The sequence below is a fragment of the Etheostoma cragini genome, chromosome 24 (assembly GCF_013103735.1).
Source record: "Etheostoma cragini isolate CJK2018 chromosome 24, CSU_Ecrag_1.0, whole genome shotgun sequence".
Lineage (NCBI taxonomy): Eukaryota > Metazoa > Chordata > Actinopteri > Perciformes > Percidae > Etheostoma > Etheostoma cragini.
Window position 1 is genome coordinate 2,338,580 of NC_048430.1, and position 25,371 is coordinate 2,363,950.

The 25,371-nt window shown below is 40.0% G+C and overlaps 1 protein-coding gene across 5 annotated transcripts in view; it reads right to left on the reverse strand.

Moving 5' to 3' along the window:
• The window catches only part of kcnh7 (potassium channel, voltage gated eag related subfamily H, member 7), a 58,118-nt gene extending 38,714 nt beyond the window's left edge, over positions 1–19,404 (reverse strand). For all 5 annotated transcript variants that reach the window (XM_034864405.1, XM_034864403.1, XM_034864404.1 and 2 more), the window contains exons 1-2: positions 18,940–19,404; positions 17,865–18,095 (exon numbers count right to left, since the gene is read on the reverse strand). In XM_034864405.1, the coding sequence (XP_034720296.1) occupies positions 17,865–18,095; positions 18,940–19,015 (307 nt within the window). In that variant the 5' untranslated portion in view covers positions 19,016–19,404. The remainder of the gene's footprint in view (positions 1–17,864; positions 18,096–18,939) is intronic.
• Between the last annotated feature and the right edge of the window lie 5,967 nt (positions 19,405–25,371).

The window sequence follows — 25,371 nt, forward strand, 5'->3', positions numbered from 1 at the left end:
TATATATCTCATTATACTTGATTTTTAAATAATTAAATATTCGTATCAGGTCTTAAAAATCCTTTTATCGGCCGGGCTCTAGTAGATACAATTATTATCTTTTCCATTTGGCTTATTGCAGTTATTAACGGTTTCTTTTGGTTCAGCATAAGGTTCATCAGTGTTTATGCTTGTGCCATTTTTTTCATGTCACATTGTTTTGGATCAATTTGCATTTGAAAGGGGGAGGAAGTGGACATGGGTCTAAACCACATTTTGGGATGAGAGGGGTCTGTGTGTGTGTGTGTGTGTGTGTGTGTGTGTGTGTGTGCGCGCTCGTGCTCACATCATACATATGTGTGTGTGTGAAGAGGGAAGACAATGCTGTATGTGGGTAAATGACAATATGGGAAAGACAAGAGACCAAGTTTGTGTCCATAAGAGTGTCTGTAACAGCCTCCACTCTGAGCTGCATGTCTATTTATTTGTGCTTTAAATCTACATTTAAATGACAATTTCAAAATGACATTTTGCCAGTTGAAGCCACTTGAAGCAAAATCAACTGGTAATACTGATTATTTACCATTTCCCTCTCTTCCCCTCCATATCCTAATATTGCTTACTTTGTTTTACTCCCTGACACTCTTTTTGCCTTGCTTTTTCTCTCCACATCTTCTGTTTTCCCCCTTCACTGATTTTAATCCACCCTCGCCCTCATTGTTTTCTTTTTCTATTGCAATTGTATTTCTCTTATTATTCTTGGTTCTCCCTTCTGCCTGACTGTGCCTGCTCTCCCTCTCTTTCCTTATCTGTGTACGTCTCTCTCCTTGAGAAATTAGATAGCTGCTCAGGTTCTCTGCGGCAAGGCCACCTGACGGGTTATAAGCGGACAGATAAAACAGATCCCGGGTGCTGCTGCTGATGCAAATTTCTTTCTGCTTGAATATCCTGCCTTAACAGAGGGTCAAACACACACACACACACACACACACTGGAAAAGAGACAGACAACCATGCACACAAGCACATGCACACAAACACTAATGAGGTTCACAGATCTCAGTTCAGCACACTCCTTAGCAGGAAAAGACACTGGCTCTCACACACACACACGCACGCACAAACAGACAGCCTGCCGGCAGCATTAATTAGCAGAATGTTCTCTGTCCAACTAAATCTAATAAACTACCGATGGAGCTGGTGTACATGGTGCAGTGTAATGAGAGAACGCACCTTTAAAAGGGAACAAAACAGCTTTAGTCAAAGCATCTCTGTCCTGAATATTCATATGGAGCTGCAGGGTAAAACAAAGTTAGGCATCCTAATGTGATACATCAGGAGCCATCTACTTCAGATATATGCATTTAGAAAACAAATTACCTCCTCTTGTCTTTCAAAAACAGCATGACTCAGCATTCTTCCTCGCAGACTTAAAATCTACAGTCATTGATGGATGGACTAAAAAACAAACAAATCTGTTCTATTTTGGTCTCTAATCTCCTGAGGACAGCGGATGGAGGAAAGTGCTGACTTGCACTTTGTGAAGGAGGGAAATAATCTGAAACTTTGGCAAGGTGAAATAGAGCTGATAAACACACAACCGCCAATCATCTACATAAATGTCATTAAATACAAAGTCAATCATCTATCTATATAAAAAAAAACAACAACAGCCTAATAAACCTTCAGCATTGCCAGTGCATTGTTGCACCAGGTTGTTGTATCAAAGTCAAGCCACAAGCCTTAAATCTGAGTGGAAATGAGAGTCTCATTTCCTCCCTGATGCCGTGCAGCCTACCTGGATTAATAGCTCTACCTGGTAATCTGTTGCTACACAGATGGCTCTGGAGGATGACAGCACAGTGTGGTAGCAAGTGCATGCACAGAATATGCCAAATCTCAGTATGCTGAGGAGCTCTTTAATCTTTTCAGACCAAAGCTGCATTGTTTAGCATCATCTCTTTTGAACACACCACTACTCTGGTACTGTGGGGATTCAGATTTACGTCTGATAAACCAAAAAGTTTAAAATAGGCGGATCCGCATACACAAAGTTACCTCCACGCCAGTATTTGTGTTGGACTGGATGTCTCTCCAATAAACTACAGTACTTGGGAGACTGGTCCAAACAAAGACATTAGTCATGGAATAAGCACAATGAAATGTGCAGACATATGGATAAATTTGTGAAGAGTTAGACCATAATAACAGTGACTTTTTAAGATTTATTTAGTCCTTTTTGATGCTGGAACTGAAAGCAGCAACATGGTTGGACGTCAATTTCAGATGAACACTCTTACATTACATAGCACTGATACACCACTGACCAACTGTTCCCACAGAGTTGTGCCTACACCTTCATCACACAGAGGTATCCAATACACACACACACAGTCTCTTTCTTTTGCCACCACTTCTTTTCCTAAAGTCATATTAATTACACTCTATGAAGGTTACGTCAGTTCAACCTTATTATAAGCTTGAGGGCTCACTACTCCTCTGTGGTAGAGGTGATGCACATTTTCTTCTCACTTTCATTTCATTCCACTTACTTCTTACTGAAGCAGTGATATTTATTTTATGAAGTTTAAAGTTTCCACATCACACAAGGTGCTTATTGGATCATGATTGGTTCCAAACTAATTACAGGTGTGTACACTTCTGAAACTCAGATTCAAGGTGAGCGCAAACCCCCCACCCCTCCTCCTAGCTGATTTATATGAAAACAGCCTTCTAGAGTCAACTCTGCACATAGATCATCCTTCACATTGAATATCAAACAACACACCCAAGGAACAATAAGCAAAACAAGGAGGAGAGGAACTTTAACAGCAAGACCACAATGTAACAACTGTCCTCCATTCACAATTCTACTTCAGTGAAATTGCTTATGTATTAATAAAATGTACACGTAGAACTACAAAAATGAGTCAATTAATCAAAATAAAATTAATCAGCAGCTTTTTTTTGATAATCGATGACAGACATTTTGTGTCCCTGTGTCACCTTGTGCTATAAGACAATGTAATGTCCAATTTTCACAGTTTTCCGATGTTTAATAGAGCAAATAGTTTATGAAGTAATTGTAGAAATAGTTACCAGACTAGATGATGATAAAAAATAATTGCTAGTTGCAACCCTAATTTTAAAATACACACAAAAAAAAGAGTAGATATACTCATAATCCGACACAGCCTATTTCAGTGGGTAATATATGGAGCCCCCAAGGTCCTGACATTTTTATCTTATTTTATGCATACAAGATAATTTGTGCACACAAATTACCATCTTTGGCAGCACATAAAAAACCCAATATTTTGTCAGAACTTCAGGAGCCCTCCTGCTAATTTTGTTGCAGGAAAAGCTACGTTATCATCAGTACATGGCAAATTCACGTAGATCCAGGACAGAGAGAATGTAAATGTACTATTCTTATTTAGCGCATTTCTAATCTCAACGACTCCTCAAAGCGATTTTACAGGAACCATTCACCATTTACACATTCATACACTGTGGCTAAGGATGCCGTACAAGGAGCCACCTGCTCATCAGATAAACACACATTTACACTCCAAAGCGCAGCATTGGGGGCTTCTTCAGTGTCTTGCCCAAGGACACTTTGACATGGGACTGCAGGGCCAGGGATCAAACCACCAACCTCCTGATTGGCAGGCGACTGCTCTACCACTGAGCCACAGCCGCCCAAATGGCAAATAACTCTGAACATTGAGGCTAATTTATATTTGTGCTCCAATATTTTATCACAGCAAAGCCATGGGGAAACTTCAGTTACTAAACAAATAGCAATTGTTGCGTGCGTTCAAAGGCAGTGCCGTGAAGGGAGTTCTAGTTTCAAGATGCTGGAAATTTCATTAGATTCTATTTCCACTATCAATAATTAAGACAACGTAGCTCAAGATGCACTTTTTATTTACAGTGGCAGGGTAGCTAAAGTGGAGCACACACACTACAAACACACAGATCAGTTAATCATGTGCTGATCAGTTGAGTCTGACAGTGAATGCATGTTAGTGGTAAGGGTGGAGGAAAAAAATCGATACAGCGTAGTATTGCGATTTCTTTGAGTGGCAATACTGTATTTATACACAGACGCCAAGTATCTATTATACATGTGTTGGCCAGTTTGTCTGCTTGACAATCCCATTTTGCAGCAATAAAGTTAAATGAAGGTACACAAACAGAAATGTCTCTTTTTAGATGAAACTGATGTTGACAAAGTTTCCTTTTGGAGACATCATTTGAAATTGGGAAAAAAATTTAAGTTATGAAAAAGGTAAGAAATTGTAATATATTGCAAAATATTACAATATGTTTAAAATCGCAATTATATCATATTGTGGCAAAAGTATCGTGATGATTTGTTATTGTGAGGCCTCTGGGGATTCCCACCCCTAGACAGTGGCATATGGAAATCTTGAGAGCCCTCATTTAGAGAAACTGCTGCCAAGAGTATCGCAGTCAAAATCATTTTCAATTGCAGCCTATGCTTTTTTTTGCCCAGAACATGGTGTGGGTGTGTGTGTGTGTGTGTGTGTGTGCGACACTGATGTGAGCTGAGCCTCCAGCAGCAGGGAGCTGTTGCTTGGTGCTTCACGACACTGCTTGAGGGGTTACAGTGACATCTCCCTACTTGTTTCCCTGCCTCCTTCTCCCCCTCTCTCTCCCTGTCAAAATCTCAGCAGGGAGCATCTTTGCAGCTAATTGTCATCAAGTCAACTTATCCAGGTCGCTCTCTGACCCTGTGTCTGCATATCAGTGTGTCTGAGTCAATCCCTGCTACACTATCATTCGCATTTGATTTTACATCTGAATGTTTAGTAAAACAACATCATTATGTGGTTGATGACATGTAGCATAGACATGTTGCATAGACAAGACACTTGTTTTGGGTATAGAAAACATACAGTGATGCCCTTAACTTGACACTGCTGGGAAAAGATTATTAAAGTCAGGGAACTAAAAAAGTTAATTGACCTTGTCCCAGAGGAAGGTTGGTTTATTTTGTTGCCTTCCATTCCAGGGGAAATGTCCCTTCCCTTTCTCCCTCGATAACATTCAGTTGTACTAAAAGCTGAGTAACTCTAATGCCGGCTCTCTAATCCAGGAGGGCTACCTAGTTCCCGGGGTTACAACATCATCAGTAGCGGCACAGGGCCTGATGGTTGGAGAAACTGTCGCATAACCCAAAGGTCACATGTCAAATCGTTGCAACACAGATGTCTGTCCATCATTAGGCATATCAATGAAAATGTCCACAAACCATTTTACAGCAAGTGACCAGAAAATCATTTTCATTTATACAGCACCCCCCTCCAAGCTCTAGAAGTTATCGCTCCAGTGGCAAGACAATTTCATCTTTTGTAACCTTAGTACTGTTACCTCTACTCAATACCACTACAGTGCCTTGGCCAATTACAACATGAAACTTCAGAAAACAAAGCCAGAAACAAATTATGTCATGATTCTTTTGATAGTGTCTCTCTCTCTCTCTCTCTCTAAAATGTGGACGGTCCATTTTTTTTTTTTTTGAAAATGTTATATAATGGCTATTGCATTGATATTTCTTCTAATGAATTAAAGAAAATTGGCTACCAATGGGTCACAAATCCATCTACTCCCATGTGCCATTGTGCAATTGTGATACACTGCAGCCCTTTGAGGATGTGGAGGCAGCCCATATCACCTGCACTAGAAAACCAGGAATAATCAAAGTGAGGAGAACATGCTGAGAAATCCAGCGCATTAACTCTTCGCACATTTTGCCCGGGTGTTGTCAGTGTATAATGACTTTGAAAATGACTTGATCATTCTGGCAAGAGAGTCTATTATTTAAGGAGAGTCCTTTAAATAGAAGATCACATACTGTATTTGAGTCACATCAACCTCAAGGTCCCTGCGTTCTGTTCCAACATTAATGTATTACACTATTTCCATTATGAGAGTGTAGATGGCAAGCTGTAACAGCGTTTTTCATACAGCGGCAAATGATCAGATGACAAGATATTTGAGTGCACTCTAAGCCAGGCAAGGATTTAATATCTTCAGGAGGGAATTATCTAAGATAATTCACTTCAAATTAGTTATAGTTAAATTAGTTTAAAAGAAATACCAGACTGGTGCTGTTCACAAGTTTTTCCAATTACAAATATCTTGGAATAGGCTGAGATCTCATACACTGGCAATTGAATGCTAACTAAAGCTTAGTCTGTGTTGTAGAATCAGAGGATGAGTCACAATAGAGAGCATAATTCAAAAAATAATTCAGTAATTTTTAATGTTATGGATTATGGTCATCTTCATTCATGCTTCCCTCTCAGATTCAACACATTATGCAGCTATTTTTCCCACGTAAACTATTTCATGCGTCATTGTGTTCTGTTAATAGAAAAGTTTGACGTTGAAATCCCTTTATGCCTGTAAAGTGAAACATATTAAATTGTACTTTTGTTGACTGGCTAAGTCAGATTTGTGACAGTGAGCGGGGAGATAAGCTAAAGTCATGGAGCAAGTCCTGAGACATCCATGGAATTCAACAAAGCCTTGCGTAGCGGCATTAACAAGAATAAGCTCTCTGAAGCTTTAGGCACCATGCGCTGTCACTGCAAAAGGTTATCTGGGAGATCATGGTGGGTGATGGAAGGCTCTGCGGACTCTGTCAAACAGCAAGCTGTGAATGGTGCCATAAATACACGGTTTATTTAGGTGCAGCAAACAAGATACCACAAAGCAAAGTAATTTGATTGGACGTGTTGGAAAATAAAAGTTGATTTTTATGGAACCCTTAATATTTGGATTCTTTGAAAAACTTAATGTGACCCCTCTCAATCTGCCTGCCTGTCATGATCTGCTCCTTTATTTTTATTTATTTATTTTTTTGTTCTTTGTTTGATTTGTTGCACCATACAACACACATCCCAACATTCATTCACTCAACCACATATGGCAAACACAACTGATGTCTTCTACACTTACAAACCCCATTGTTACATTTATGCTGAGTTAAGTTGTGTTATTAGTCTATTTCGTTAATTTAAATACGTTTTGGTTGATCTGTGTGTGACCTCCCTTTTGTTGCCGGCCTTGAGCCAGGCGGTAACAAATGGGGCCTCGTCTGGGATCTTCAGTACTGGGAAACTGTTAATTGAAGAAAGAAAAAAATAATAATAATTTTTCAAAAAAAACTGTGTTTCCCTTGGACTCTAAGGGTTTATCAATTTAATCTCCATAAAAGTGACTCTGCAGGTGCTGCAGTATGTTGATCCCCTGCCTGGCACTTCGTGGCAGGCTCCTAAAAATGCTCCATTCATAAATGTAGGCTTTCAGCGAGTAGAAATAATGTCAGAGTTATCTGTATAAAAGGGTTATGCAGAAACTGCCTGAACATGAAGATATTATAGTAACATCAACATATAAATGGCCTTGCTAAGCATCAGGTCTGCCACTATGCCTACGAGGAGGACTGAAGAACTCAAGCAACACATCTTGGGAAAGAAAATGCTGATAAAACAATAAATATTAATACTTTCACTCCACAAATACATCTAGAAATTCACCAAATGACAACAATTGCATGAAAGAAATCAGAACAGCATGAGATCTGATGAATGTAATGGTTGTTGTGCTTATAGCTAACCTGAACCCAGAAAAGTAGGGATCAGTAGGGTCTGAAATCCCATACTGACAAATAGAAGTGGTTGACTCGCATGAGTTACTCTGGGCTTTATTCACATTAAAAAAAACTAAATAAAAATAATCTGGGAAAATTATCTCCCTTGCTCAGATCCAAACCATCATTTATCTCTAAAATACCGGATGCATGAATGGTCTCTCCTATGCACAGCACTGTCTGGTGTACAGCTGTGAAGGGTGGGTGTAAGCCCTCAATGGAGGCAAGAATGAGGAGAGACAAGGGTAGGGGAAGCTGCAAAGCAAGGTGTTTTAGAATAAGCAGGTTGAGGGAGGGGTTTGTCAGAAGTCTGCTTATGGTAAAACCATTGCATAATGGCAGCATGTCTTTGCTTTATTCATAGATCCAACAGAGTAACCTACAGTGAGGCTCGAAAGTTTGGGGACCCCAGGTAAAAAATGGTATTAATGTGTATAAAGGAGCCAAGAAAAGATGGAAACATCTCCAAAAGGCATCAAATGACAGATTAGACATTGGTATAATATGTCACAAAATGTTTTTTCCATCATTTACCCTTTCAAAATAACAGAAAACATAAAAATGGCGTCTGCAAAAGTTTGGGCACCCTGCAGAGTTTATAGCATGCACCGCCCCCTTTGGAAAGCTGAGACCTGACAGTCTCATGGGTTGTTCTTAATCCTCGTCTGGAAAGACCAGGTGATGTCAATCTTAAGGTTTTAAATGCCCAGACTCATCTGACCTCACCCCAAACAATCAGCACCATGGCTTCTTCTAAGCAGTTGTCTAGAAAAATGAAACCGAAAATAGTCAACGCTCACAAAGCAGGAGAAGGCTAGAAGAAGATAGCAAAGCGTTTTCAGATGCCAGTATCCTCCTTTTGGAATGTAATTAAGAAATGGCCGTCATCAGGAACAGTGGAAGTTAAAGCAAGTCAAAACCCATGTTTGACTGCACGATCCATCCAGAAAGACCTGCAGACACTGGAGTTGTGGTAAACCATTCCACTATAAAGAGATACTTTTACAAAATGGTCCTCGTGGAAGAGTCATCAGAAGAAAACCACTACTACGTCCTCACCACAAAAATCTGCGTTTGAGGTTTGCAAATGAACATATAAACAAGCCTGATACATTGGGATTCTGTGGACCAATGAGCTTATAATAGAACTTTTTGGCTGGAATGAGCAAAGGTACATTTGGAGAAGAAAGGGCACAGAATTTAATGTAAAGAACTTCTGTCCAACAGTTAAGCGTATGGGTGGACCCATCATCCTTTGGTGTTGTATTGCAGACAGTGGCAAAGGGAACATTTCACGAGTAGAAGGAAAAATGGCTTCAATAAAATTTCAGCAAATTTTGGACGCTAACTTGATTGTATCTGTGAAAAAGCTCAAGTTAAAGAGAGATGTCTTCTACAAATGGATAATGATCCTAAACACACCTCAAAATCCACAGCGGATTACATCAAGAGACGTAAACTGAAGGTTTTGCCATGGCTTTACAATCTCCTAACCTACACATAATTGAAAATCTATGGATAGACCTTAAAAGAGCAGTGCGTGATGGACAGCCCAGAAATCTCAAAGAACTGAAAGACTTTTGTAAGGACGAATGGGCAAAGATACCTCAAACAAGAATTGAAAGACTCATGGCTGGCTACGAGAAGCATTTCCAGGCTGTGATACTTGCCAAAAAGGGCAGACAAGGTGTTGACTCTGCAGGGTGCCCAAACTTTTGCAGACGCCATTTTTTTGTTTTGTTATTTGTAAAGTGTTTGGAAATAAAATCTAACTTTGTGACATATATGAATGACTAATCTGTCATTTGAAGCCTTTTGGAGATTTTGAGCATAGACTATTCACTTGTTACACAAAGCCATCATCTTATCGGTTTTTAGCCTCGCTATGGTAAGTCCACTACTTTGGTCCAGACTAAAAAAATCTCAACAATGATTGAATCCAAATGACTTTGGTAATCTTCTTAAGTTTTTTATCTAGCGCCATCATCAAGTTACAATTTTACTTTGTGAAATACTTTGGTAATACCTGCATAACTAAGGACATTCCTATCAGCCTCAACAATCGTTTGGTCAGTTCAATTCATTTGGAATCCAACCTCAGTTCAGCTGTCTCTGTCCTAAGAACCAGCTGTATGTCAGCAGCAGCTCCCACGGTGCTGAGAGGGCAGTAGTATTGTAATGAAAGAAATACCGGTAGGCACCGGTTTTAATGGTTTGTTGATTTTATTTACCAATCTGCATACAGTGACACCAGCAATCTCAGAGTGACAATAACAGCCTTGACCAGTTGTTACAGATACCGCTACTAAGTTCAGAACATATAAACAGCGTGAGAGGTCTGAAGACTGCCCTTCTCTGTGCACCCCAGAGCAAGAAAGTAGACTTGTAAGTGAGTAGAAACATGCAGGCGTCCCAGGGTGAAGCCTGTCTCACCTGCACGTCTCAGAGTCAGCGTAGATTGATGCATTTAAAACAAATTAAGTGTATCGGTTCCATGAGTCTTTACAACAGGAATCAATATCTAATTTTGTCGGTTGAAATGATTGTTGTCACTTTTTACAGCATTTCACATCATTCTGCATGTGTATTAGGGCCGCTTGATTATGGAAAAAATAATAATCATTATTGGTCAATATTAAAACCAATCGTATATTAAATTATTTAATTGGATTTCTCATTAACTTGTTTTGGGGGGGGGGGGTATTTGCAATTGTTTCTAAAACGCATAATTTATCTTACAATTACATTCCAGGATGAAGTGTCCTTTCTCTCACAGAAAGAGTCTTTGGATCAGAATAAAACCTGTTCTATCAGCTTTACTACTGTGGGTCCGTTCAGCTTCACACATACATAGCCAATGAACAAATCCAGATACATAACCCATTTTTACTCGCTATGACCACTACTACTGTCATTACATTGTGCCAAAATATTAATACTAAAATTACCTTAAAGAGTTGATTTAATGCCACTGCTCATTTTACTTACAGTTCAGCAACAAAACAATATGCTGAGGGAGCATTACAGTGTGTTTTCATGTTGATTTTGAGCAGTATGCATCCCCACTAACTTGGAAAAAGCTTTTAACAGTAAGTGAATAACGGCGTCTCCTGTGGCGGGGAGTCAGAGGCAGAGGGACTGCTGTGTTCGCTGAGGTTAGCTCCTTGTCTCACCTGGGTTCTGATAAACACTAAATTCATCAAATTTAGTGTCTATAATGCTATTTTCCAATATACTGTAGCTGTCATATTTCACAGGGTTTATGGTAAATCCGCCGTCGAGGCTTTTGTCGCTGCTTGTCATTCTGCCTGAGGAGAAACTGCTGTACTTGGGCTGTTTATGTGGTTGTCATGACTTTGCGAGTGATGATGTCCTGTCACTGTTCCAGTTGCTCACCCTCAAAAGGGAGAGAGCGGATGACCGTTTGCTTGAGTTCAGTGGACAGACAGCTCTGCAGAGTTGTGTTATTACGACTTTATGACGTCTTCTTTTAAATACTTAAGGAGCAGCAGCAATCACTCCTTCAAAGGTAGACAAAACGTATATAACAGAAATACTGAGTCACGTGCAAAACAATCATTTTTCTCGATTACTCGTTTTTGTGATCAATAGGTACCGAAATCGTAGTCACAATTATATTATTCAATTAATTGCACAGCCCTAATGTGTATGAGATGCTGCGGTTCTAGTGAAGTCAGTATGGCTCTACACCATCATCACCAAGTCAAATCCCTCTGCTTCTGTTATACTTGTACAGATTCTGCTTTTAGTGCAAGTGTCAGGATTGTGTGACCGGGTCGGGTCCCAGTAGTTCTCTAGCTTCGAGCCCCGTATGCAGACGTGCGTGATATATCATAGCTCTTTCAACGGTGACCAGGACAACACTATACTGTAATGCACATAAATACTTTTTTGTAGGGATGGCAAAGTGAGGCTGTAACAGAAAAATGTGTTTGTGGTGACAGTGAGTTACGTTAAAACGTGACTGAAAAAGCATTGGGTATGTGCCGACTTTACATCCCTCCACTTTGCTTTGTCTGCTCAGGTTTATAATAGCCATAACTAAGCAGAGTAACTACATATCTTCTTGTGTATGACCTATCTGTAATTCCTCTTGCTGGCAGCATGGAGGCCATTGAACAACCTCATTTTACATAAGAACCACTGTGAGGCATGGACATAAAGGATATCAAAGCCTTTGCCACAGTACAAATCTAACAATGTCACTTGAAATTGAGAGTGGGGGGCTTGCTCATCACGCTCCTTTCTCTCGAGCTCATAAGAACTGATGAGACCTAGCTGCGCAGCCGTATTTAAAGTCACACACCATTTGCCAAGCAACTCCATTATTTATATGATCCTATATGGGTTTAGTCCATGTTGGCCACAACAATGCATGGATCTAAAGAGGTAATTCCCACTGCAGAGAGAGGAAGAGAAGGTGTTGGAGACAGAACTAAGGTCATCCATTCAAAGCTACTGAACCAGATTCAAGAGGGTGTTCCCCTAATAGAAGAAGCCACCTGATATTCGGCTGCAACTGATATCTCTTTCTCCCACACCTTCATCATTTATTCGCTCATGCCTGCTCAGTCACTATATCCCTCACACAACGTCAGACTTATCTTTGGGTGAACACTCCCTCCTAAATCCCCACACTGCCTTCTTCTCATTTATATGCCTAATTTTGTCTTGTGCCACCCCGCGCTCTTCCACCACTGCATACGATTCTTCTCCTTCCTTTCATTCCATCTCCCTTCATGCATTTGTCTTTCAGAGACACAAGGTGCCCAGTGAATGTTCTCAAACATTCTGAACCTGAACACAGCTGAACCTGTGAATGTAAAAGGCAGTTCACACAAGTTGCATCAACAGTACCTACACTGTCAGTATATGAAATGTCCATTACAAAGACACCTTAAAGCAGCTTCAAATGTAAAAAATACCAACATGTGTTTGTAACCGTTTTGTGTAATATCTAAAATTCTTTCTTAGGGCATGGGTAAAGTCCGATAAATGTCTTCAAGTGATGTCATCTCTGCATAAGGCTACATTAGCTGCTGGTAGGTTGACACACCGAGATCTCTGACTGAACTGCCTGCGATTGAGCTGTGATGTGGGTTATGTAGGTGCCAGGTTTTGGAAGAAGAATGTGTGGAATAAAAAACAATTCCGTGGTTCTACTGCATTGATTTTGATATTTTTTTCTTCTTGTCGTACAATCATTAAATCAGTGGGGTGCTATTTTAAACAAGGCCAAATAAAGCAGATCATTTCTCTGAAACCAACACATTTTAACTGATTAGTCGGCTAAGTCACTTTTCACACAAAAATTGCCATACATTTGCAGATTGCATATATGCTTGAAGTCTATTGTTGGACAAAACTAGCAATCAGCAAAATAGTAAGCATTTTTTTTATTACGTTAAAAAAAATGTCATCTTAGTCTCTAGAGGTAGCCTTTCTTTTACTTTAGTTGAGAAGATGACCTGTATTTTTTTATATTTAAATGCTATAACTGATCCTGATCTGCATTGATATCAGAAATTTTAAAAGGTGTGGGAAAAAACTAACATCAGTGAGCATCACTGAAGCACAACCAACTTTAATCTATTTATAGGGTGACATTTTCACTCTCATTTGCTATTGGCAAGTGAAAGCTTTTACCATGTACTGAGCTTATGGATTTCTTGATGAACCAAGGCCTCAGAGTTGGCTCTTTTGTAGGTAAAGCAACACATTGATTATTTATTTAAACCAGTGAATAGAGGAAGATAGAGCAACTGTTGCTGAGAGAATATCTTCTGCTGTGTTTTTAGGCAAATCTTTACTGAAGGACTTTTAAAGCGGTCATTGAGACAAGGAGGTCTAAATACTTAATCTCTAACTTGGGACATTTATTTGCAGCACTGAATGAATTCTTTAAGAAATATTAGACTGCGGACTAAGAAGCACTGACTGTAGCATTAGTTGTAGCTACTAACTGCAGTGTATTGTTGGATGTAAGATCTGAAACAGGTGGTCTTTAAAATGGTGTGCTTCTTGGCCAGCTATTGCTTCATCAATTGCATTTGTTTTAGATAAGAAGATAATTTTGGAAATCCAATTTCTCACTCCTTTACTGCGCAGCATTTGCATCTAAAAATGTGACAATCGTTTACAAAACCCTGCCAGCGGAAAACGCACCAAATCCAAAATCTTGGCAACATTCCTGCATTTACTGTAAGGCACATAATGGAGGAACTGTGTCATTGGCTAATTGAATGGAACATAATTATGCTTTAGGTCTTTTCATTTTGCCTTTTCATCCGTGTGAAATGCATTATCTGTCATCTCTCTCACATAACACAGCCACAAACATACTGTGCACACACACACACGGAATTCTTACCACATTACACATAATGATCACTGCAGTATCCTCACACAGGCACAGATTTGTTTTTCATGAGTTACAAGTGTAATAACTAAAATGCAGAAATCATGGGAAGATGTTATTAAAGAGCACCACTAGTGCACCACTCACTGTCTTTCCAGGTGCTAATGGAGTTGACAAGTAGCACTGCTCAAATAATGTATCTACATGTACAGTACATGTAAGTTAACAAAATCTTAATGACAGAAAAGTCAAATATGAGAATAGCTGGCCTGTCCCAAGTTCAAGAGGTTACTTTTGAAGCATGTGCAATAAACAGCTCAGCATCTAAATGTCAAGCACAGAGATTCGGAGTAAACGTTTGCCACTTCAATGGCAGCTACTTCTCCTATACAGGTCACCGAGATTAGTGCACTGGAAGGCAAAAGGACCAGTGGTTCTGCGGAGGACCATATCAAAAAACATTAACTACGTGCCTTAGATTGTGCTGACGAGCAGAATCTCCTTCACGGACTGGAAAGGACAGAGGATGATGCGTTTATGCAGACCCTGGGTCACATGGATTAAAAAGAAGAAGGTTGCCTCACAGAAACCCAGGGGTCCACCACAAGGACAGCAATCAGTTTGCCACAATGACATTTCCCCTGGAATTCCAAAACAGGAGACTATAGAGATAGGGACTGAGCTGTGTGTGTATGTGTGTGTGTGAAAGTGAGAGAGAATAGGGGAGGAACAGAAGTAGTTACATCTGAAATTAAACTATTTCCGAAATAGCTGCAATCTGAAATCCTTTTTAGTGTTCTTGTGGTCCATTCTTTTTGACTATGTCCATATATGTTTACAATGAGTTTATTTTCCCACTGGAGCTGCCTGCCTCTTCACATCTTAACCACAAGATGTGAAATGGATCCAAATACTAGAAGGGTTAGATACACACTTTAACATGTCAGAGATTTAAAAATAATACATACAATAAAGTACATCACTTCATTATAACTGAATTTCATTATTTGATATTCTCCATATTCTATGGAAACCTAAAATCCTGATACATAGTATGAATTTTTGTACAGCCATACTTGCTTATAATAAAAACAGACTTTTCAAGAAGTCTGCCTTGCTGAAACAGGGGTATGACTGTCCCTGGAGAAGCTCTGAGTCAGGTCAGAAGAAAACACTGAGGTAATTAGCAGTACAGCATACAGAATGGTAATAAGGCCTTTTCTCCCCTTGTAGGGTCCAACGGTCAGAAGTCCTCCACCTTTATTATTCAAGACTCCTGTTGGCAAGCCAGTGGAGGAAGGGTGTGAGGCAGTCATTGATTTCCTCTCTCTAACGCACAGGTTTTTGAAGATCAATGCAAAATTAAGGTATTTGTGTTCATTATTGCTGTCTGCTCAGTGGATCAATGCAGATTGAACCCCTAGCATGGCTTGGCTGACAAGACGCCAGCGTAGAGAGACATCAAACCTATTATGGTCATGTGTAAAGTACTTAAATCCTTGACCGCGCTAAAAGCGCCATTTTGAGTGAATGCCCTTCATTCAAATCGTATGTTAACCAAAAGCAGAACAAGATTCAAGCATCAAAGTACTCATCCTGAAGCTTGGTTTCCCTAAGGCTGCTGTTTGGTAAGGTTTCGTATAGCCTTCAAAGATCTTTGTTGGTTAATTAGTTTAACAAATATTCCCAAAAGGGTAATACATCATCACCTTGTGGTAATGCAATATTGTTCACTAATAAGAGTGCCCATCAATGGTTCCTGCGAGCCCAACTTTAAACATACCTCCACAGAACATCTAGAGAAAGTTCTGTCTGCAGTCTCTAGCTTGCACGTCAAAGTACACTGCCATTTCCTACCTAAAGCATTGTTTAAGCTACTATGGTTACCGTACGGTCTAAACTGCTCTGTAAACGAAGGCAAGGGGCACGATAACAACTGTGAAAGAAAACCTATCTACATACTATACAAAGATGAAAATATGAAGAAAAAAAAAGGTTAGTCCATTCACAAGTTTGGTTAGGTGGAAGGTTAGTAGAGTAATTATGGATGCTTTGCTATTGTTTGCTCGCAAATAGCTACCACTTTTGCAAACCGCTATCTTTTGTGCGTGATTCATTAATACAAAAAGTTTGCCTGACATCGTCACACTCCAATTGTAGTCAGAATATGAGTTTGATACTGCTACAACCAATCGGAGCAACCAAGTATGTGACGTATGTTGAGCGATGCATAGCCACCGCTGATTTTAGCTATTGTAGCTACTGGCCCCGGCAATAGACGTATTAATAGAATACATGGTGAATTACAATCATTAACTGTATCCGTTATTACAGGTACAGGGCCTTGGGAGAACCATCATATGAGCATGCGCTGTGCATGGTGACATTGGCGGCAGGCACAGTCCCGGGGGTCTGCTCGCCTTCATCATCACGTACTGTTGACCATTTGTCCATTGTGTAAAGCCCGCCCTGACAATTTGTTTGGTCCTAACAGCTCTTGTTTGAGCATAGTTGCTCCACAACGGATCAAGTCCAGGCCAAAGTTCCCGACATCAAATGTGGGCAGGGCGAGGTTTGGCTGGCATCCAGGCTAACAAAAAGTATCACTTCTTGTAGTTTCAGCTAACTTTTGCAGCAATAATCACGTAGATTCAACCTGATAAAAAAACTTTTTTATCAAGTTATAAAAAAAAGAAAAAAAGTGTACCGCATGGGCTAGCTTAACTTTGGTAGACTGATTCATATATATCTCACAACACCTAAAAAAATAATTGAGGATAAAACATAATAAAGCCTAATGGTAACATAAACATACAATGACACCAGACAAGCATGCATGGATGATCCCCAACTTTGGTCTTATAAAACTATTATTCCTTAGTGGTGCCAGGGTGACACTTAAATTAGCGTTACGCAAGGAGACTTAATCGTCTGAATACATTTGTCATTGTTAGAGGTCACTACATGAACTCACTCTGAACCAGCACAACCAATGCTACTAGTTTAAACTGTCACTGTGCAGCCTCCTTGCCACTCATCAAAACAATATCAGCTGTCATGCCAAGTCAAGATTTAAATGCAGTATTCATAAACTGCATATGCACAGCAGTAGATTATCTAAACCATGGAAAAGCTATACAGAAAAAAATTCTAACAAAACTAAATGTGAATTTGGCTGAATAAATGCAGATAAAAAAACTATACACTATACTGTACAGCAAATATGGTATTTTTCTGAAGACGATGACAACAAACAAAAAACCACACGCCCCACAATTTTTACATTAGTCTTTAGGGATGTGAGCTACATCCTTCCCAGGGTGCCCTATCCAGTGTATTAATGAACGTCTCTTCCAGACGCTCAGTGCATCAGTGCAAAACTGGACTTCACAGCAAAGAAAACCTTCACAGCTGCTCTTCACCCCCTCAGGGTTCTAAATGGGTGCACTCAGTGATTTGCTGCTGCAAAATGCTCCAGATAGAGCAGACTCAGAACAAAAAATGACCCACTGTGTGAGAGAAAAGTCACCTTTTACACAGTTATCCCACATCTACGTGTCTTGCATTAACACTGCACGGCTCTGTCTTGTGCAGCACACAACAAAACCAGTTTGAACAAGTGGAACACAAATATGTTTTAATAAGTGTATTATAAGTATATGATGAAAAAAACAACAATATGTTGGTTACTTTTAGAGAGGGAGTGACAGAGCCTCATTAGGTCTGCCTGCATGCATTTTACAGTGAGACTATTGCAACAGCTTTGTTTCAAGTGCTGTACATGTTACCTGAGCCCACATAGAGAGCCAACAGTACTCACCATCCTTGCGGTGGTAGGTGATCTCCACCTTGCGCTCCTCTGAGCCCAGCAGCGCCTGGGCCACCTGAGCCACCGAGTGCCTGGTGGTAAACTGGCCATGCAGGAAGTCACAAGTGCACGGCTTCTGCATGACGTCTGGCCTGGAGAAGCCCGTCATCTCGCAGAAGCCGTCATTACAGTAGATAATAGCGCAGTTCTGTACCCGGGCATTGGCTATGACGAATTTCTTATCTATATAGAAAGATTGAGGGAGGAAGAACGTTAAAGTGAATATATGAATTGATAAAATAAAACAATACATTAACATGACAGAAAAATTTCACAAAAGATATAAATACAAGTATAATCTATTTATCCTCCATTGTATTCCTTATGAAGATGCCCAACAGCTTTGGATAAAAAGAACTAAAAAAAAAACTTAAGTATGCCAGTTGGCTTTATGCTTCAATAAAAATCATGTGATCATTAAAGCTTGATTATTGACGAGCAATCATTATTGATTATATGTTTTGGAAATCCTTGGTCTTTGACATTTATTTGAAATATGTAAGGTAAGTCACATTTAACCATATAAAAAAAGCATGACCAATGATGGTTTACTCCTTTGCTTTAGTCAAAGGGCCCCCAGCATGGTGTGCAGCAACACAGCACTGCTAATTATCTATGAAAACTAAACCGAGATTTAATAAGGGCGATGCAGGTTTTTGGGCATATGATCTAAAAGTTATTAAAGCCTTAATCCTTGTTTCTATGCAGGTTTTTAAACTACATTTTCCACTGGAGCAGGTGAGTGTGTATCACTCAAGCAGTAGAGAACTGTAAAACAAGATACGGTAGCAGGGTAATTAACCTAAAATTGCTTTTGATGGACCTCTGACATATAGTTTATCCAAACCACAAGGAAACAGAATTAGTCCATTGCCTATCTGCATCCCAAGCCTCGTTGTTCTTAAATCAGGCCATACGTGGCGATAAAGACATAATTGTTCTCAGGATGCAGCAGGACAGACACAAAGAGCAGGCAGCACAACACAACGCTCCCACACAGCACTGGGCACCAAGGAGAGGTACTCACTCTGTCCTTCGAATTTCCGAATAATTACTCCCAAAAATGTGTTTTGTGGCGCAACATGACCCCTCCGGACAGGCATGGTTCCCCTCCAAAAATAATGATGACCAAAAAAGCTTAGGCGGTCCAAGTACAAGCAAGCCGGTCACCCAAAACGCCTTCCTTCAAGTTCTAGCGGGTGACAACCTAAGCCAGAGGGGCTCCCCGTTTCTTTGTCACCAGTCAGTCATCCTCGTAAGAAAAGCTCCCCTTTCTTTCTTCACCCCCGTGTTTCCCCTTATTTCAACTCCGATGCGTCCCCGGTTGAGCGCATCGCAGAGGCTTCCCTGCGCTTCTCGCCGATGTGAAGCTGGAAAAAAAGAAATCGCTAAACCGCAGTTTAACAAACATCTCCCCGTGGCTCCTCGAAAGCAATGTGCGCGTTTGTGTCGGCGCGTGAGTTGTTGTGCGTGTGGGGGTCTATTGTGGTGAAGGCAGACCGGAGAGGTGCAACACCGACACTGCGAAGGGAAAACCCCACATGGATGCGGAGACAAAGCGACAGGCGGAGAGATAGTAGAGGCAGGGCTGGCTGATGACGGGTTACTGTAACGCGTTACAGCGACGTTAGCCTACTACTCCCCTGATTTGTTTCATGAGCATGCTTTTAGCCTACTTAGCAGAATACACAATGTATAATCACATTATTGTTTATCGTATCAGATTTAAGTCGAATTATCAAAATTTTAAGTCTTCCCTCGGTTTGTTTCCGACCTTATCTCACTGCCACGCAGCGAGTAAAAGGAAGGCGGTCAACGTTGGCGTAGTGAGTGCTAGCTAGCTCAACTTCACCTGCTAAAACAAGAATTACTATAATGAGGCGAAGAACGCAGAAAAGCGGCATAATTAACAGAAATTCAACACATATCGACAACAAGTAATGGAACATTTGCTTACTTTTGACACTAATGAGTGCTTATTTTCGGAACACCTGTGACTTTTCTCTGAGTCACGAGGCCAATTTCTAGTCTTAGGAGTGGTGACGTCAGGGCAGCAAACGCAGGTGTACCGCCTATGTCATTAATGGAGAGCCCCTGGCCACGGTTAGGTTGGACAGCCATGTTTTGAATGTCCTTTCTAGCCTCGAGTTTCTTGCCACACACAATTTGCATAAAATGCTCCACCGTCACCGCCTTAGAAAAAGGGCAGCTGCGCACGAGCAGGCGCTGGCCATGGTGCTGCCGAGGCTTTTCACTTTTCCTCCCACTGGTGGTGTCAGGATCAACCCAAACATTTAGTAAGCGGCTTATACTGAGCGATAAGTCAGGAGAAGGGATCCAGGATGGAACCACAGTTTTCATCCTACAACTGAAATACATGATTATATTTTACCGATTCCTATTGCCATTATTTTTGTCAATTGTGGCAAAAATACATAAATATCAGCAGAATTGCCTATATTGGCCTGCTGAAAACTATTGAAAGTAAAAATACTAATTGTTCAGATTCTACCCTTTCACACCATATTCATTTTTATACATTGTATTTTGTATTATTAATTGTGATGCAAGGGGATACGCTATGCAACAGAAGTCCCCGGCTAGAATTGAACCAGCAACCTTTCAGTTAGGATTATGAAAGGCGCTCCATAAGCATCAGTTTAATGTTGCAGGTGGTCAATATTGAGCTAGGTAATAATTATTCGTTGAGCCCATGTTTTGTATGTAAAATCGTGATCTGCATAGTAAATACTATCGCTGTCAGATAAATGTAGTGAAATGATTGTTTTGATATTTCTTTATAAGTATTAAGTAGTCAAAATAGAAACACTTAAGTAAAGTACGCATACCTCAGAAACATAGTTAAGTACAGTAAGCTACTTGGAATCCTTATTTAAAGACAGTCCTGTAACAGTGTTAAGGTAATTTGGACTGGAGGTTTCACTCTCTCCTTTCCTCTTAATTTACTCCCCCCCCCCTTTCCTTTCAGATCCAATTTATTTCCCTCTCACCCATGTCTCTATTAGTGGCTCACTCTAGGGCATGGACAAACACACCCAGGGTCTAGTGAAACATATCTGTCTTAGACTAGCTCTCCCTCCATCTGGCCCATTGAGAAAACAATTCAATATACACACAAAGAAGGTGAGAAGGTAGCATATGCTGCTTTTACAACCTTTTGTTTTATGACCACAGACAAGTGAAAGCAGCCTTTTGTTCAAGACTTTCCTCCTTGTCGTACACAGAACAGAATATGTTTTTTTTTTTACTATGGCCTGCCTGCTGCACATATTATATTAGTTGCTTTAACATGTATCAGTCCTAATCTGCATTTTGTTGTCCACAGCCAATTTCTCTTCACATTTAACACTTTGATATAGGAATCCATAAAAACTACCTCCAACACGTTCTTGAGTCTTTGTCTCTATTCCATTTCCCCCTCTCTGTCTCCATCACACAGAAAGCACGAGTCACTGACTCACAGCGATGAAACAGTAAAGGGTAGGCCTGCCCTTGAGTCATATTCACATTAAAAGGGACTGACAACATTAATTGTCTGTGTTTTAGCTCATAATAATCTCACTGAGGGGACAGCTGGTGGTTATGAACACCATTCTAACAGAGAGTTCAGCATAATCTTTAAGAAGTAATCCCTGCATGCACGCACACACCAGTTTTCCTATTACTGTAGTTTAGCACAGTAGAAATTGAGATGTAGTTTAAGGACAGATAATCAATATCATCTACTAAGTTAGGAAAAAGCCTGATAGAAATATTTTGAATGCAAGACTGGTGTGTGGAATTCTCTTCTACAAGACAAACAAAACCTTCACTACTTTTAAACGTTGTATAAAAGAGATATGTTTGCACTGAAAGCTCATTCTAGCCATACCTAATTTTTATTATTTCATTAGTTACAGAACAAACCCTGTTAAAAACTGGGGAACATAAAACCCTTTTGCCTTGGAGCCAGGCAAAAAGCCACACTGAAGCTGTAACTACAGGTCCATTTCAGCACAATGGACAGCTCACCAGACGGACCCTTTAATTGTCCCATCCAACACTTTGGTCCAGGCTGAAAAACCAAATGATAAATGGATTGCTGTTAAATTCTGCACCAACATTCATGGTCCACAGAGAATGAACACTACTGACTTTGGTGATCCCCTGACTTCTCTTTTAGTGGCACCCTGAACCATGATGTTGAAATTTGTGGTTTTGAGTAAGCAATGCATGGAACACAGTAAATAAATAAAAACATGTAAATGTAACAATCACAAGACATTTAAAGATAAATAATTATTTTTAATAGCTTAAAAATAATGTATAAAAAAAACTTAATTCACTTGATATTAAGTGCAATCTTTGTAGAACTACATCTGACTATATCCCAGGAGCCGGTTTGGCTGTCTTGGAAACAAGCCTCATGAAAAGGTCTGGTTCTGTAACTCACAGTGCATCATGGGGCTTTTTTTGGGGGGGTAGGGGGATGGGTCAATTGGTTTGAGTTATGAACAGCTAATGTTTAAACAAGCTATCACAACTCAAAATGTGTAAATGTTTTCCAAGAAGTGACAAAAATATCAGCATGCTCACATCTTCTTGTTACCATGGGCTCCATGAATTTCTCTTCCCAGGTGCTATTGGCAACAAGGCCCAGTGCTTTATTGGAACCGATAGCTATAAATAGATGAAACTATTTACTTTCCATTTATCTGGAACATCGCATAGACTATCTGTTTATGTCCTTTATGATCCCAACCGTGTTTATGAGCAGCTGGTAAGTGAAGGAAATTGAGTTCTATCCCTAAGATGCTCTTGCGGTGTAATGATTAATTAATTGGAAATTAAACAATGCAAGAGGGATGTGGGTCTTAGTGGTAATACTCAAGGGTATTCTGAAGTAAAGCATGAGGGTTTGAGGATATTTCAGAAGAGATATTTGCTGCGGTTATGAGTTCAGCTGTAATACATTAAGTGCACCCAAGTGATCATTTCTATCAGACTGAAATACTAAGACCCTTTTCCTCATGGGAAATATTGTCTTTCAGGAGAGTGTGGTTCAACAATTTTATGGTCAAATGAATCCATCCTGTGACTGTTCTACAATTGTAATAAAGCCTGACTTACAGACACTGAATGCTACTTTTGCAAAAAAATAACAATTAAAGGGATCTAGCCTCCTCAGAATAGGTTTAGAAAGCTTAGTCCCGTAAGGTTTTAAAATGCTTCTTGGGACAGAGCAACAGGGTAAAAAAGTACCAAGTTTGTCTCAAGCAATGCCTTTCTTTGAGCAAGGATGAATGCTATTCTCAGTGTTTTGAAAGTTAAAAAATGATTAAGCTGAAACAGCCACTTTATAATTGGAGCCGAGTCAGCAGGTGAATGATTGCAACTTTGCCCCATGGGATCATCACCATTATTATGATTTATTGGAGAAAGAAAAAATGGTTATTACTGTAGTGTGTAACCTTGCCCTGGGCTCTGCTAATTAGGTAGACTAATATCAAACATTGCAAGCCCCTCACAGGCTGTCACCCTTGTAGCAGAAAGGTATTAATTCAACATTTCATGTTTTAGAGCACTACAGTGACACAGAAGGTGTTCTTGTTGAGTATGGGGGCTGTCCTTTACCCTGGGTTCAAGACCCCTTGACAGCACACATCCATCCCACTGAACTGTCCTCGAGCAAAGGCAGACAATGAATTCCCAACTGCTTCTGAGATATTCAGCCAAACGAGATCTTCCTTCTTCATTCAATAGAAATAGCACATCATTTTCTTCTCCAGTGTAACCAGCAAATCATTTAAAATTGGCTTTATCTTGCAGAATTTAGAGATGCTGCCCGCTGTCAAATAGCCCCCATCTACTTAATGTGACAGGATTTAAAGGTTAGGAACTACACTGGGTTTATTCTCCAGATTGTTCCAGTGTAAGAACACTAACATGGTAAATTACATGGGCTGCCAACAAACCAGCAGTGATTTCCCCCGGTGGTTGTAAAGGATCTCTATTGCTATCCCCACGCAGTCTAATTCACTCAACATCAGCTCATTCATGACTAGAAAGCGTATTGAATAGTATGTGAGTGTATGAGTATTTATATTTGGCTGGTTACATCTAGATGTTTCTTCTTTATATCATAACACAACAGCAAGTCTTTTTGAGACAGAGGTTCTACAGAAATCAGAGTGTTCTTCTTGTTTACGGTTTATACCCATATGGTGAATAGTTACCCTCAGGCAACAAAAATGTCTAAGTGGGGGATGGGGGCAATCCATCAGAAGACCCCGGAGGAAGTAAGTACATGAACATAATTCATGTAGTAGAGAGATATAAAAATTGAGGTTGTATAAATACTCTAGAGACTAATCTTGCCTACACTAAGTGATGTTTTAAATGTTAGCATGCCAACATACTCACAGTGTCAATTCTAACATGCTGAGGTTGTTTAATTGGTACAGGCATCTTAGGTAAGTTTGGTAGCAATGGCCATAAACCAAAGTATTGGGAAAAAAAATCTGATTTTGACACGATGGTGGCACTAACCGAAAGCTTATCAAAGTTACAATTGTTTGATAATTGTGTTAATCAAACAATTCATCAACCTCATGATGGTACTAGAGTAAAAGTAAGGGGATCCTGAAATTCAAAAGCATTCATCCTCTTCGGACCATGAATGTCTGTACAAAACATCATAGCATTCCATCAAATAGTTGGTGAGATATTTCAGTCTGGACCAACGTTGTGGACAAACAGACCAACTTGTCAAAAACAGAACAAATTGCCATCCCTAGAGCTACAACACGAGCATAGTTAAACAATGGAGATGAAATTAAACTGGCATTAAGGATGTGGTCATTATGATAAGCATAATCATGATGACAGTGGTGTTAAGCTCGGCAATGATGATTTATCTTGATGGTGATAGTGGTTGTTATAATGATGATGCTAAATTAGTAGCATCAACGAGGGTAGCCTACTCATGCCAATCCTATTGGTGCGTTTCTCTCAGAGAATACATTGCCCTTAATCTCCCAAATGGCAATGGCCTTTTCCTCTTCAGCTGCTGAGAGTTTTTGAAAGGAGAATATCCCCCCCAATAGCCTGACTCTATCAGCACGGATGTTCCCTTCATTTTGAACTTAATCTGTTCAGTTTGTGGAGGAATTTAGCTTGGACAGTCAGGTCTTGGCCCTTAATCCACAGATCACTCCAGGGCAAATGAATGCCCACACCCAGGAATGACCCCCACAGTCTCTCCATTTTCTCTTGGTTTATTTCTGCTAGTTCTTGTTTTTGTTGGCATTTGATCTCCGCTCTGGCTCAGAGCCATGGAAAGACAAGGCTGACCATCAAAATTATTACAGATGAATGATCAGAGATAAAGTAAGGGAGAACAGAAAAGTTTCTGAAAATTAGGTAATGAAAGTGGAAGGAAGCGAAAGGTAGGTGCCCA